Raw genomic sequence first — 16,382 nt, 5'->3', positions numbered from 1 at the left:
CAATAAGACACAGCAATCACAATCTGGAGAAATTCTCCCCGCTCCACCACAGAGTAGCCCTTTTTGCCTCATTCCTGGATCATGGAGAAGTCAACTGCTACAACATGAGAATCCCCCTGGTATGGCACACAGGGGTCCACGTGTGTTTCGGGTGACTGAATGTGCCTCTGATACTCACCGCCACATACACACTTCATGCACAATGTTACTTCATTCACAAATGTTCCACTGTGAAAAGCAACATCAAATTGGTGCGAGGCTTAAGTTTAAGTATTCCTAAATCTATAGCTGCATGGCAACACAACTTCACAATACATTTGGAGAGTCTGTGGAGCATATAAATGCAACTGCATTTCCAGTTCCTCCACTCTAACAAACACACACCCAGTACTGTCACAGAGACATAAATAAACACAAAGCTATTTTTTAATATGGCAAGCAAAAAAAATAAAAATAAAATAAAATTAGCTTACATACTCTACCCCCTTTGAGTTCCATTATCAGTGCCAAATATGTTCAAATTGAAGAGGTGCACCTAAAAATTACTTGACCGTTGTTTACGTGTCTCAGCATAACCAAAAACCACATGTGGAGGTTTCCCATAAACAGGAAGAAAATTAAAGGAAATAGCGGAATAAGGTAACAGTTTTAATTAACTGAATGATTGGTTGCATGGTTACTATAACTAATACATTTGGAAATCCCTCATTTCAACAAGTTTTCCTTTTTCCCCTTCATGTTCACTTGGCTGATCCACATACGCTTCGTTCTAGAGAAGAGGTTTAACTTGCCCTCAGGTGACTTCCCAGAGTCAACTTCAGAGGTTGTTCAAGACAACGCGTGAATCCCGTCAGATAAACAGTGTACTCCTCTCCGGTCTCTCTCCTTGTCCCTCCCTTCTGCTTTACTCAGTTACTCAGCCTACCTTAGTTTGCCTTTCCCCTCAGCCGCTTTTCGGCTTTCGCGGAAAATATATATGTTTTTACTACAAGGTGTTTGCAGAGCGGGCGCCCTGCGGTTTGCCAAAACAAAATCGGCATTGAGAGACAGCTAGGGCTTCGAGATTGAGCTAGGGTTTTTTTTTCTGAGAGGCAAAGTGAGAGTGGGCTGTGGATGGTAGCGTGCATAACTGAATGGTAAGAAAAACACCTGTTTCAGTCGGGGGAAATCTATCCGCTTGTGCTGTCAAGAGCAGCGGTTTAGGAGCTGGACTTGAGATCGGGGAGCTAACACGCAGAACCCTCACCCTGTTTCCTGATGCAATTTACTTGACCGAAGCCTCCCCTGTAAAATACAGAACACACAAAGAGGTGCTTTATGAAGTAGTGACCAAAAAAAATAGCATAATAAATATCTGTGATTTACGAGCCTATGAGATCTAACGCTGCTTAGGGCTTAATTGTGCAGATGATGTAGTCCCAGTAGTCGCCTACATTGTGATGACAGAGCATGTTTTACCCAGCAACAGGTAAATCACACTTAAAGCAGGATTTGACATTAAAGTTTTTGACGTTAAAATCCCATATTCAGCGAACTTCACCAGGTTGGTTCAGGAGGGGCACAAAGGAGGGGATAACCAACATCATTTTGTAGATTTTCCATGAAATATTTGTACGAAAACAGTTATTTTATAATGTTTCATCCCATTTTTGTATAGTCTACCACTTGTTTTAGCATATTTTTAGTAAGAAAAAGAAACACATTGAAACACTGCTTATTACTTTTCCCAACCCCAGTTATTGCATCACATAAACATGCAACAAGTCCTTTTTATTAAAGGGATGTTCTTGGACGGTGCTTCAATGCTGGTAATCGTAGGGAGGGTAAGAAAACAGTGAACCCATCTTCTATCCATATCTCACATTAGCTCTACACTGACCTCTAGTGGCTGCAGTACGTGCAGTGCACTCAATAAGCTCAAACTAGCTCATATTGTAGCATGAGCTACCTCCGACTCTGTAATTACTGTACAATACAGTGTCTTATTATTTATGTAGTAGTCAAGTAATTTAACATAACTGCTTTACTCAATTTGCTTGTGTAACAGTATTTATCTACATAATAGAATTTCATGTACATTTTTGAAAGGACAATTTCTTCTGCTTTTCAGTAGCATTTTATGTCACTTTTTGCTCCCACGCTTTGGAAGTGCCGTGTGTTTCTGCTGTTGTGTACATGCTGTAAATAACTGTCATGTAACTCTATCAGACAAACATCTCCAGAATTTTCCAATCAGAAGATAGGGAAGAAAAGAAGCAAAAGGATCACAACTGTATTTGGCAAGAATTACAATTAGTAACAATTTATTTTAAAAAATGGTTAAAATATATTTGAAAAAAACTTGAGAAAAGTGATACAGTGAGGATGTTTTATTGTCTTCATGTCAGAAATTTTTAAACAAAACAGTTACAGTACAATCAAGCAGTTTTGTCTGAAACAGCTGTTAATAGCGGCTGTTTTCTAGAAAACCCACTTCTGTCCATCAGATTGTAGCAGTCAGAAGTAGTAGTGTAGTGGGCTGTGAGGTTTAGATTCATTAAGAGAACCATTCACACTTTTTTGCAATGTACATATACAGAAGAGGAGCAGTTATTCTGAGTTCTGACTGCTGTTGAACTTGAACTTTGTTGCTGTTTTCTCAAGCTGGTAACAAAAGCATGCAAGAAAATTAGTCATCGCCATTGAAATAAAATGGCAATATATAAATATCCTGTGGAAAACTACACAGGCACACTGCTGCTGAGAAAACTCTCAAGTACCAGTAAAACAGGAATAATATATTTCTACTTCATTCTTACTGGATGCCAGCTCCCATCTGACTGAACATGACCGTAATTAACCCCCACCTGCCCCCGTGGCAAAAACCTATCTCTAAATCCATACACAGCTCTCTTTATTTTAAGCTCATAGACTTGACCTTCGGCCTCTGTGTCCTCCAGCACGGCTACAAGACAATGGCAGGTGTTCTCTTTCTCTGTTCACTGTGTCAGGAGTGAAGAGGGGGTTTTTGCCTCCCCACAAACATAGTATAGTTCCTCTCTCTCGCTCTCTCCCTTGCTCTCTCTCTTTCTCTCTCACTCTCTCGCCAACAGCTGAACCGATGGTACGGGCTAGGAGCTCAATTTCCAGTCAAGGACAAATGGACTCAAAATAGCATAGGCCATTGTCATGATGACACCACCCCACCCCACCCCCCCCCCCTCCTTTGACACCATGCCTCTGTCACCAGTCCAAGCAGGATTGTCTTTTTCATTTGACCTTTTATGAAACCCGGTTCTCTAACCCGAAATACATATTATGAACAAAATGGCTTCACATGCATGGCTGTGTTGTGCTGTTAAATTCAACTATTGCAAATTTTGAAATGACCAACATGTAATGCTAGCAAACATATTGATGTAGGGGGGCATGGTTACACCTGCCATATCAGCTTTGATTGTGTGGATCCATTATCAGGAGGAATCATGATTACAATCTAGAAAATTTGTGTATATTTTACTCTATTTTATTCATCTAGTAGAGGAGATACAACACTGTTTCACTTGCTGTTTCTTGATTGGTCATTTCTGTCCTGATTCTACAAAAGAAGTTCTTACTCCTCTGACTAACTCTACTTTGTCAGGGAGACTTTTTTCCCTTTAAGTAAGTCAAATGGGCCACAGGATTAGAACCACTGGAATGGAGTTATTGAAAGAACTCTACCCCCCCATTCAGGTCTCTCATGGGTCTAAGAATAACAAGCTGGGGACTTGAATGTAGCATATTGCTGGTTGTCAGTAAAGATGGTCTTACAAACTGTTACCTCTGGTGAATTTAGCCATTAACTAGCAAGCCTGTTTTTAGTGTGGGTTACCTGGTTTTAACGTCAAGTGTAAGTCTGTTCTTTTCCACACCCTCTCTCAGATGCTACATTCACGTTCAACATATGTTTAGACTACACACTTTTGGATGATACCCATATAACTTAGCAGCAATGTCTTTGGGAATGGATATACCATTCAAAAACTCTATTATCCCTAAATCCATTTCATTGTTTTGTCCATTCATTCTTATTTCCATTCTAATGACTATGCCCAGAACTGTAAGCACAGCTATCACTGGTCTCACTGGGGCTTTCCAAAGTGCATGTACCTATGTGAGAGAGAGGAGGAGGGCAAGGGATAGAGAAGGAGAAAGAGAGACTGAGAGTTAAATAGAGAGGCAGTGATTAGTTGGAGATTTGATAGTGAAACCAGTTAAGAATCAGCTATGCTGACACATGCGAGGGCAAGGCTGCTGTAGAAACAGTACACCACTCCCTCATCTCGCAGCTCATTTGTCTCTCTTATGGGCCTGGTAACACTGTGGCCCCCTCGCTTTAAATATACAAGCTAAAGAGAACAATAGGGCACCAAAATAGGCTGTAAATCAAGTTCATCTGTCTTGTTTGAAGTTCAGTCATCTGTAAAGGCAGGTTATGAGCACAGTGGAAGCCTTTAGTCTGCAAACGTCAGTGTGGTGACTTTGAAGAGATGAGGTTGAGATTTTGACTAGGCTTACATCTTTGTCCTGCAGGCAGAAAGCAAAGTGTTGTTACTGTCGGTGCTTTCTGAAGTCATTCAGCCTCCTTCCCTCTTTCTGTCTCTCTTTTCCTCTCTCTGTCTTCCTCTGTCTCTGCCCTCCCGTGCTAGCAGTGAAATCATCTAGCATTTGGCTTTTGCCTCAAGTAACTTAGTCCAGTGCTGTCCATCATGCTAATGTCCAAGAGCTGATGTCATCACCTCTTTGTGGGCATCCTCTAAGCCTCCATCAGTAGACTGTTAGTGTCTGGAGGCGCTGGCTATGTCACTCTCTCTGTGCAAAGATAAGCACAGCTCTGTGGATAAAGTAAAGTGTGCCAACCTCTTTGTATTTTCAGACAAAATAACCATTTCTTTAATAAAGTCAAAGTTAAAAATAGGCTAAGGAGCTATGGACAGGGAGGAAATGATGGTTCTTATGAGAAGAGTATTGCACTCTAGCTCGGCTTTTAGAAAGCAGTTGTAGAAGAATGGAAGAAGGAGGTATGAAAACTGAAGGCAATAAATTAGGCTGGGGTGGTAAAATAAGTATATGATGCAAAGGTTTAATAAGGTAAGAGACTGCAGTTGCAACATTCATTCCACCACCATAAGGGAGCTGTGAAATGACAAAGAAAGAGGACACGCTGAAAAGCAGACTTGAATTAGCTGACGACTGGTAGTAATGAAGCCCAACCAAAAGAGAATTAAAGTCATTAAGTCATTTAGAAATTATTTGAGTGGGAAGCAAACAGTGACAAGCACACTGTTGTCAACAGAAGGAGATGTTAGGACACAAAGATATAAGAGGTCAGGTCTGGGAAGGTTACATTTATAGACATAGTCAATCATGTAATCAGTAATCAGCTGTGTAGTCAGACAGTGCTGAACACTAAGAAGGAAATCCTGTGATCAAATATATAATATATATTTTCTGTGTGTTTTAGATGGAACCATGGGAAATAATAGGCTGATCTAGGGAGCCATTGAAAAGACAAAAGAGAAGTGGGCCAAAAATTGAGCCTAGGACTACTGCAAAACAGGGAGGGAAATTAATAGGGGGACCTTTCCATAACAAGTGATATGTTGACTCTCTTATGACCAAAGGAATACAAATCAGCTACTGTACTGACAGCAGCAGCAAGATCAAATACAGCTAAGGGGGAAATTCAGAATTACTCGCTTCAGGTAATAAATGATCATTTTACCTACTCATTCCCTGTAACTGCTAGAATTATGTATAACTGAACTCCATGCACATGTTGGTGTAATGCTACCGTTTATCTATCAGTGGCACCCATTTAAAATATTTTTGAAATTAAAATGTCTTTGTTCCAGAAAATCTTTTAGGTATGGCATGGTCAGGCAGCAAAATAAAAAAACACTGAGATGTAATTTGCTGGTGTATGAGTAATACTAGCCACTCTGGTAGCAGGAGATTTAAAACATTAGGTCTTATGTGAAATGCGCACATGCAGATCTGACGTGACATAAGACATATTTTCCAACATGAAGAGCTTGTTACATTCCTTCCCCTCTTCTAAGGAAATATCTTTATTTCTACTATGCATAGTGCGAGTATATTTTACAAAATGTATAGGTCCTTACAGGTGAGAGTGTGTGCATCCAAGGGAGAACTGCAGTCATCAAAGTTGACAAATGAGTCAAGAACACATCTCTGACCTTCCTGCAGATGCAGACAGTGACCAACTCTACAGACAGAAATGTCAACAGACAGAGGCATGTAGCCATTGCCAAGAGGTCAAATTTGGAGATGGTGTGGTGGAAAAAACATCCAAGACTAGATCTCTGACAGATGTGTTGAATCCTAAAGCAGGAAAACCATGAGAATTTGAAGTGTGAAAGGAAGGAAATGAACTTGAAAGGAAATGAACTTGAAACTGGAAATGAAATGAACTACATATTCTGCATAGACATGAAAAGAGAAACCGTCAGCAATGATGATGTAAAATGATTCAGTGTAAAAGAAAACAAAAGTGGATTGAAGACAGAGCCTTGGGGTACACCAATACAGAGAGAGGGGAATTAACAGAGAGAGAACCTTTCCTTTTTGGGAAATTACTGGCACAATTTCATCTGACTAATCTGGTTTCTTGCTGTACTAGATTAGAGGAGTTCAAGCAGTACGGTTTCTAATTCCAGAGGCCTTTCTTTCTAAAGTTCCTCATTAATTACCACACATTTCATCAAACAATGGCACACATTTAACCAGTTTACCCTGTGTCTAAGCTCTGAGAGCTCCACTTGTGACAGAACTGGCTGGTTTGACTGCACTCCCACCTGTCCCCAGTTGAGTACCCTTGGCATAGACCTTCAAGTTCCCTTCAGGCCAACAGCTTCCTCAGGCCACTATATCCAAACTTGGCCCCTTTTGCCTATTGTCTGCCTGCCTCTAGCTCCTCCTCTAATTATAGGAACCTCTATATCTCCGTGTGATGAGAACAGAGGAGTGACGCAGAGGGAGGCAAGGTTTTTTTAGGACTTCATTCCAACAATAAAACCAGGAGCAGATGTCGTCTGAAGCCTTTGTCCTGCGTCTGCGGCAGTGGAAGCGTCTCTGTGTGCCTGTGTGTGCGAGACCGAGTCAGGACAGCAGTCATGGATGATGTTTACAAAGCAGCGGTGAGTAGGGATGGGAAGGATGCCCTCTGTGCAGGGGGTTCAGCAAGGCTTAGGAGTGGTCCCTACCCCACCCTAGGAGGGGTAGAACCATAATGGACACACAGAGAGAAAGGTGGATGTTTCTGGGACATCACTTCCTCCTTCTCTGTTTGCAAAAGTTAGAAGTCCCTTTAGCTTTTTTTTGTGTGTTAATGGTAGTAGGCGTTTTGTCTGGGCAACTGTTTGTGGAAGGTTGTTGTTGGCCAGAGTGCATTACTGTCTACACTTTTTTCGTTGCTTCTCTGTAAGATAGATAGAGTACTGATGTCCTGGGAAATAGAAGTTTGAATTTTATTAAAAGCAATGCAAATATGTGTACAGACCTCAAATTTTGAATGCAGAGTTTTTTCAGAGGAGTGAAGTTGGCGCTGAATAGGGAAAGAACCTTAAACCTTTGAAGTTGAGTGTCCATTGGTATTTCCCGTTAAGGTCAAATGGTTCTGTCTGAGGCTGGAAGTCTATAAAAGGCTTGAAGAGGCACAACAGACAGGTGACCAGACTCAGATTGTCTTTCAAGGCTGAACTGTTACTCTGAGCCCCATTCACTCTAAACATTCTGACTATGCTCCACCCTACGTATTACTTCTTCTGATTTAGAGGGGGGAGCTACAATTTGCAGTGAACTTGAGTCTAAATGGCTTCCTGCCTTGCTTTGAATCCAGTATGAATTTATATAATTTTACATGTACAATGTTTTCAAAGATTGTGAACCATTGGGTTATTGGATTTATGAAGAAGTGAGAGCCATAGGTTAAACTAACGTTGGGACAACATTGAACTATCACAGCTTTGAGAAATGTGCAGTAACTGAACAGCAGCCAAATCACTAAATTGAATAGTTCAGCAAAATAATTTGGTAAGAAACAATAGAAAGAGTTTGTAACCTTTGATTCAAATCAGATTATTATCTGAATTAGAATTGTTAAGGATGATATTCCTGGATTTTTGTTCAGTGCCAGTGCAGCGCGTGCGCCTGTGACCCAAAGGAAATAGCGCGCTTTGACGAGCAGGGTGTTAATTGGCAGTCACAGTCAGTGCAGCTATGTCATCCACACGGCTTTGTGAAGCTAAACATGGTCATGACAGAGACAGAGCGGGTCATGTATCACCTTTATTTAGAGAGGGGGGATGTTGACTGGGAGCAATTTGGGTTTTTTTTTTTCATCTTAGTTAGGATTCATACTACAAAATGATGATGATTTAAGTGCATCATCTTAAACATTCTACATCACACATGATTATTTATCAAACACATTGAATATTGTAGTTAATATGTTTCAGACAAAAGCACATGAAATGTTTTAAGGCAACAGTCATTCTCTGAAGAGCTGATAACAATGAATGCAGGTGAGTAACATCATTACAAACAGCGAATGATGAAAATATTGTTGTCAAAATATTTTAGTTTCATAGAATGAATGTTTCAGTGTAAGATTTAACATATTTAGTGTTGAGGATATTGAAGAGGACGAAGAGAAAATATTAATCCTTAGGAGGAAAATAATGCTATGGAGAAAAAGTAACTGCTGCAAACATCTGTCTATGTCCAAGACACATCATATTCTTCAAAACTGATACTAATCACCATTTTACCTATACCCTACAAAAGGCCTAACATTAAGGTTATTCGCAATTTCCCCTGATTGTGATCAGAGCCATTTTAAAGGCAATAAAGCAAATGGAGCAACCCTTTGTCCAAATTGACAGGATCAGCAAATTACAGCGATCGGAATGACGTGGGTGTCAATGTTATTACAGATACATCTGTTATCGTCACATTTGTGCATTGCATGAGCTCAGAGATGAAATGCCTGAGATCCTTCTACCTGCCAACGGCAGAGCAGACAGCGTAAACCGAGGACTCTCCAGAGGGAGGGGGGAGTGGACAGCTGTTGGCTCTGACAAATGTCTCTCGGTCTTCTGATCTGCATGACAAGAATAGCGGGCGAAGAACGCAACGTGACATTTCACTCAAACAACACAAGTGCAGACGGCTGCCCTGCAAAAGGGGCTAGGGCGGGCTCCTAGAGAGAGGCAGACAGGCAAAGGTTAAGACAGAATGCACTTCCTCTGGATGAACTGGGATTCTTACAGTCAGTAGCTTGAGGTGCTGACTGCAGCTTGTGTTGTATTAAGCCCAAAGGGCAGGACTTTCACTCACATAGAAACTAGGAAAAAAAAATAGAAAATATATTCAAGAATTTAATTTTAAAAGTAAGAAAACGCACATATGTTTAGGTTATATGGACTTTGAAATTTTAAAACAGAATGTTCTCTTGAATGCATTTTCATTTCCTCCTTTTCTTGTGGGAGTGCAGGTCCTCCACTGTGAACTTACTAGCAGATCTATTCTATAGATAAGCATCCAAGTAAGCAGTAAAATGAATCCCTAAGGTCTGAGTGCTTTCTGTGGAACATCAAGTGCCAATCTATCAGTTTTAATATACTTTCAATGGAAAATTATGGAGCCAGCAAATTTGTAAGATTCAGAAACAAAGGACATATGTTGAAGAGCAACAATACGAAAACTATTCTTGATACGCATCGTTAAAATATCTGTATTGGCAAAAAAGCCTATCCCTCTTCAATACAGGGTAGCTGTATGGAATTGTTAATAGAGTTTTTTGCATTGCAACACCGCACAGTACAGAAGCATTCTGATGTCTCATATCTCCATGTCCTCCACAGAGAAATGGGTTCTGCCCTGTAGGCAGCCATCTCCATATTTATCACTGTTTGATTTCTTATTGTTCTCCCAACAGGTTGAGAACTTAACAGAGGAGCAGAAAAATGGTGAGTCCCGGTTCCTCTCTCCCCTCGTGTATTCATTTATTGTAACTTCTTGTGTCTTCAATGCTGAACTGTTGATTATTACCTTTTCACATTGCTCATTCTGCAGCACCTGCTTTGAAGCATGTGAACCTGCCAGGCAGCACTGACCTCTCCCTGTCTGTGTTCAATCCCGCAGAGTTCAAGGCTGCCTTCGACATCTTCATCCAGGATGCGGAGGACGGCTGCATCAGCACTAAGGAGTTGGGGAAGGTGATGAGGATGCTGGGCCAGAATCCCACGCCGGAGGAGCTGCAGGAGATGATTGACGAGGTAGATGAGGACGGTAGGTCTGCGGTCACGACAGCAGGGCCTGAAGCTGCAGCGCTGGGTGTCCTACACCTCTGTCTCTCACATACTGTGATTATTCCAACAGATTTGTGCACAAATACTCTATCCCTGACTCATTGATTACCTGTGTGTATATGTGTGTGCGTGTCTGTGTTTGCTTGGGTGTATACGGCTGTTTGTGCATATGTGCATTTGTGTGCATATGTGTGCGTTTGCGGTTGCTTGTTTGTATATGGATGCTTCTGTGTGTATGTGTGTGTGTCTGTGGCCACTTGTGTTTATGAATGTGTGTGTATGTGTGTGTGTATGACTGTATGTGGTTGTGTGTGTGTGTGTGTGTGTGTGTGTGTGTGTGTGTGTGTGTGTGTGTGTGTGCGCGCATCTCACAGGCAGCGGGACAGTGGACTTTGACGAGTTCCTGGTGATGATGGTGCGCTGCATGAAGGAGGAGAGCAAAGGGAAGTCTGAGGAGGAGCTGGCTGAACTCTTCCGCATGTTCGACAAGTAAGAGTCGCTGCAGCAATGGCTTACAGGACAACCTCCCCCTCATCCTATCCACAATAATGACAACTCGAACAGCAGTTCAAACAGTCAAGTATGTATTTTTATTGACTGAGTGCACTTATCCAGGTCACGTCAATAAATACGGACACATATCATAAATGCGTTATGTAAGAATTTACAACATATACAAAAATAATAAAAATGTTATAAACGTACAAAATTAACACCAATATTTCTAATGGCTTTCCTGCTTGTGTCAGAAACGGCGATGGCTACATTGACCTGGAGGAGCTGAAGACAATGCTGGAGAACACAGGCGAGGCAATCACCGAGGATGACATTGAGGAACTGATGAGGGACGGTGACAAAAACAATGACGGAAAGATCGACTATGACGGTGAGTTGAGTTTCTCAGTAAAACAAGGTGTCATTTATTAGGGACACCAGTAAAACAAATGAAGTAATGAACAAAGATCCCACTGAGCCATATCATCAGCCAGGGTGAATATTTGCCCACTAAAACTGACATCCCCTTTAATACTCTATAGCACCATCTACTGGACTGGATCAATTAATGAAATCCACACCTAAAAAGCAAGATACAAAGAGTGTGCGGTTTGAATGTAGCCAAGATTTAGATCTAAACAGCAGTCACAGTAGTAGAAATATTGAGTAAACTCATTCAAACTGTTTAGACCACCAATGCAGAATCCAGCGTATTCATGTAAAAACATCATGGTCTCAATGTGAGCAATCTGATAAAATGTTCAATTTGTCACATGCTTCACTGATCACCTTCTCCTCCACAGAGTTCCTGGAGTTCATGAAGGGTGTTGAATAATTTCCCAGGTTCATGGATTTCAAGACACAGCCTCAATGCTCTGGCAACGACAAGATTCAACGACAACACCCCCAAAACACACTTTTCTGTTTCTGAAATGAATGGTGACATCATTCCCTGAGCAGTTAGGTGGGGAAGGGTCAATGTGTCACACATTCTGCTCTGAATGGCTGTACATAACAATCAAACACCAAGGCAGTGAGCTTACATACTCTGCCACAGTGAGGTAGTTATGCCACCTACTCTAGGATGTTCAAAACACAATTTACTCCAACTTACTCAATGTAATGACACTTTTACACCCCTTCTTACAATTCCCACTCAATGCAGAATGAGCAACAGTCTATTAAGTGTAAATCTTAATTAAAATAACTTTATTATTGTGCTACAGTCACACTACTGTATATTTTCAATAAAGAAATACTCTTTTCTGTAGCCTAGCCGCCTGTGTCTATGATTGACTCATATGTTCAATGCACTGATCTCCCCACACCCATAACGTTCTCTAGATTAACTTATAAGGTCACACTCAGCTTGACACTCAGGTACTGTATTACTGATGGAATAAGATATGCAGAATTAAGTCAGCTAAGCAATATCAACCTAAGTTAAAGCAATTTATGAATGGAAAATGCACTTCAGGAGAGATGCAGAAACAAGGAAGGACAAGGAATCAGAGAAAGAGACCACAAGGACTTGCCCCCCTTGCCCTGTGAAAGCTTTTGGTGTATGCATGTCATTTATCAACTTACTTACACTAGGAATGCCAGCTGAGGTCACTTCTTTTTTTAAATACTTAACTAATTAAGTTCCACTAAACGAGGTAAGGGGCAATTACATGCCCTGCAGTCGTCCAGGACCAGAGCTGTCTATTGGGTGGTGGGGTGGCTCCAGCCTTCAGATGTCTACAGGACAGATGACGAGTGGGATGTTACCTTCAGTAATACCAGGATAGAAGAAAGGGTACAGCGATTCAGTGAAATGGTCGGTCAATGTATGAATGTGAGAACCGGTCTCAGCGTTGTAAAATGAAACCTGCCCCTCTTCATACTCCAAATAAACCCCCACCCTGTGGGGCCTCACACTTAGGGAGTGGGACATTCCGCCAACTTTATACTCCCCCTCACCACGCATTTCCATCGTCCAGTAGCCATTTTCAGGGATTGTGTCGTTCTCTCCCTTCCTGTCCACTGACATCCTGGCAACTCCTACATACCACCATGGCTTATCTCCCACCTTCACCTCCCAATAGTGTCTCCCTGTGATGAAGCACTCCCTGCCAAGGATGTATGGGTAGTGTTTGAACCTCCGATCTTCAACAGGGCAATCCAGCCATTTTTCTCCTACGTACACCTCTCTCCCATCATTGGACACCACAAGTCTGGGGTACGCAGTATCAGGGTCCAAAGTCACAGTAGCTGTGGACAGAGACAGAGAGGACAGAGCATGGGTACATTACACAGAGGGAGGAGTTGTAGGATTAAGGATAAACTTACATATGTTCCATATTAACTTGGTGGGCTATGCCACACAACATGTGCAGCCACGGAGTGAGAAGTTCCTCATAAAGAGCTTATCAACTGAAAAGAAACAACACCACAAGTGTACCTCTACATACCTGTGCAACTACGAATAGATGTCCATTCTAGAAAAACAGATATTATATCAGTATTACATCAGGAAAAAATGAAGTCACATCCCAAAAATAATACGTCATACAGAGACACTGCAATGAAAGCCAGTCCAAACAGCCTCAGCACAGTGCTGAAGGTATAAAGAATAAAGCATATGAAAAAGTGAGAAAATATTTAAACTCTGCAGACACAAATGCATTATCATTGTTTAGCCACATATTGCTGTGGGAAAACCGAAAGTGAAACTCTAAACTCTAAAGTGAAACTTTAAATTGAGGCCTCCATTAATTTAATAAATGGTATTTGGCAGAGAAGATGGTGAACAGTGATGGTGAACTGGCCCTTTCCACTGAAACAAGTCAACTTGGGCACAGTGGACCACTATGGGGACTGAAGATCAAGATCTAGATCAAGATCTACTTTTGAGAATACAAAAACTGTAATCATAATTATCATTACTGATGAGCAGACTGATCAATGTTTCCCAAAATAAATATTATCTTTAACTTACTGTTGGTCATTACAACAAGTCCATTTGTGCTGACGAGTCATCAGAAGGAAATGGATAATTCATGCAAAGAGTGATAATTATTATTTTATATATTTAGAGAAATTTGATGAGTGGAGATTATTTCTTTTATATTACCAGTTTTGACTTTAAAGAAAATTATCCTGCTAACTGAACATTTAGCCACTAACTAATACCTAGCTATGATAAATATGTTATGAATAGTCTCTTGAAGCAAATTGTAGCATATATTTTTATAGATGTCATTTGAAACCTTGAACTACAATGTCAGCACTATGAGGGTAGTTGCAGTAACAAAAGTAAAAGAAGTGTACATTATAAGAATGAATTATCTCAGGAAATCATTCCCTGAGAATTTGATGAACTGGCTTTAAAATTTATTGTCCATTTTATTATGCATAACCACACCTATTGTGATCAAACAAGTTCAGATTTGTCAGAAATGGATGCTACGTACCTGATTTAATAGGCTGTTTCAAGCCCGCTGTGAAAATACCAACCAATATGTAACTCAGCCAAGACACATTCACAATGAGAATCACCTCAACTTATGTCATCGCAGACCCACGTAGTACTTTTTTTTAATCAAAAGTTGATTCAAACTTTATAATATGCATCATAATATGCAACATAATCAATTAGAATGGTATTTTTTATTCTCACCCAATTCCTTCTCAAGGTGATAAGTCACTGGAAAAAGAGAGTTAAAATAAAATATGAACATAAATGAAAAGGTCTGCATTTAAAGATCATCACCACTGGGCAGTGCTGAAACTGTTTCCTGACACCATGACATGGGTTTCTTGTGGAGGATCTTGTGTTCTGCACTTTTTACTGTAACTACAGAGTGAAAAGGCTGTTCTAGGCATCCTAGGTGAAACAGAGGGTATGGGACACAGTTTTATTTTTGATTTTATAGTAATCCACACTCTAAAAATTACAATTACAAACCCTAAGCAAAAAGCAATAAAACTCAAACAGCAAAATAGCATACCGTATAATATCTGATCCAAAATTACAATTACAATTATTAGGAATGCTGCACCCCATGAGTTAATTTCCTGTCGACAATGTGTGAAATGGCTTACTACACACTCACCCAAATTAGTGACATATGTGCACTTTTCTGTAAAAAAAGAACAAAAAAAAATTAATTGAAAATAGTTCATAAAAATCAAGACAAAGACAAAAATCAAAACAACTGTAGTGACAAAGAATTTTATTAATAAGTACATTAAAATACATATCACTATAATTTAATTTCATTGGATGGGGATGAGAAAAAATAGGTTTACACATGAATCAAGAACATATTTCGCAAATGGGGCTAGGTACTGGCTACTTGAATATCAATTAACTTAATGTGATTTATAGGAATGTTCTGATTCACAATAGAATTTAAGAAGTCATATATTGTGTGCTACAGTTAAGGTGAAAATGTAAAGAATTTCTAATGTTTTGACATCGTTACACTGTTGGTGAGAGCAGAAATAAAGTCCATACCATCAAGCTTCCTCCAGGCACGGAGCAGCAGTGGAACTGCAATGACACTGAGGGACAGAGTGAGGAAGAACAGCACCTTCCATCCACATATAGGTGGGTAGGGATCCTCTGTGAAACACACAGACAGATTTTACATTCCCCCATGACCACCATTACATCTGTGATATACGAATTGCTCTGATCTTGTCCAGAGTGACTTGCATAGCTTGGAATTCTTACAGTTAATCCATTTAAAGAGCTGGCTATTTACTGAGGTAATTTGGGTTAAGTATATTACTAAGGGTTAAACAGAAATGAACAACCCAGAAATTAAACCAGCGATTTCTGGGTTATGAGCCCTGTAAAAATCCTCAGTGGAGGAGCATGGACTCTGCATAGCATAGCTGCATCTTGATCTGTGAGAATCAAGTATGTTATTCTAAATGGCCTTATCCTGAATTGGTTAAAATGATGAAATGTCAACTTATGTAACTTCACAAGAAATAATAAGATACACAGTGCCTCTGCTTTGGTTTTCTGATATTTAAATAGATTCTGTGAGCATTTCTTTGTAATCAGAAATACTATGTCCATGTACGTCTACCAATGTGCATCTGATTTGGGGGGTATGAGCATCATGTTTTAATCAAGATTCAGTATCAGTTTTAGCACGTATCAGTGTGTTAAACTGTGTTGTATTTAACTTACTGTGTTGGATAGCAATGCAGTGAAATCCTTATCTTTCCTTGTCAGCACACTCCCACCCTCCTCCTTTCTCCCTGCAAGTAATAATGCCTCGTCCCTCAACAAAACATCAACATAACCCAGTCACTCAGCCTGCTGATGCTCACCCTGGTCTATCCTCATTCTCTTCTTTCTCTCCTCTCATGGACGCTGAGACCTCAGAACTTTTAATGTCACATCATCCTATGTGGACCTGATTCCCCCCTCCCTAGAAAGTCAAGCAACCTTTTCTTCTTCATCACCTTCCTGATCAACCCCTCCTTGACCACCAGTTGTGTCGCATCTTCCATCATTGAGGCCCATGTCAC

General features: G+C 40.4%; 1 protein-coding gene and 1 long non-coding RNA gene across 2 annotated transcripts; one reads left to right on the top strand and one right to left on the bottom strand.

The window, feature by feature from the left end:
- The first annotated feature begins 7,074 nt into the window (after nucleotides 1-7,074).
- tnnc1b (troponin C type 1b (slow)) lies at nucleotides 7,075-11,859 on the top strand. The gene is made up of 6 exons (XM_036531049.1): nucleotides 7,075-7,181; nucleotides 9,983-10,013; nucleotides 10,189-10,335; nucleotides 10,730-10,844; nucleotides 11,105-11,241; nucleotides 11,654-11,859. Exons 1-6 carry the CDS (start codon nucleotides 7,158-7,160, stop codon nucleotides 11,683-11,685), a joined length of 486 nt encoding a protein of 161 aa, XP_036386942.1. The 5' UTR covers nucleotides 7,075-7,157; the 3' UTR covers nucleotides 11,686-11,859.
- A 2,446-nt stretch (nucleotides 11,860-14,305) lies between these two features.
- On the bottom strand, nucleotides 14,306-15,432 carry LOC118778688. Its single transcript, XR_005005013.1, has 4 exons — nucleotides 15,352-15,432; nucleotides 14,948-14,974; nucleotides 14,512-14,538; nucleotides 14,306-14,332 (listed from the first exon to the last, which is right to left on the bottom strand). It is a non-coding gene; the product is annotated as an uncharacterized LOC118778688 (long non-coding RNA).
- Between the last annotated feature and the right edge of the window lie 950 nt (nucleotides 15,433-16,382).

This window comes from Megalops cyprinoides, chromosome 6, assembly GCF_013368585.1.
Source record: "Megalops cyprinoides isolate fMegCyp1 chromosome 6, fMegCyp1.pri, whole genome shotgun sequence".
NCBI classification, from domain to species: Eukaryota; Metazoa; Chordata; class Actinopteri; order Elopiformes; family Megalopidae; genus Megalops; species Megalops cyprinoides.
This window is presented reverse-complemented; position numbering and strand designations above follow the sequence as displayed.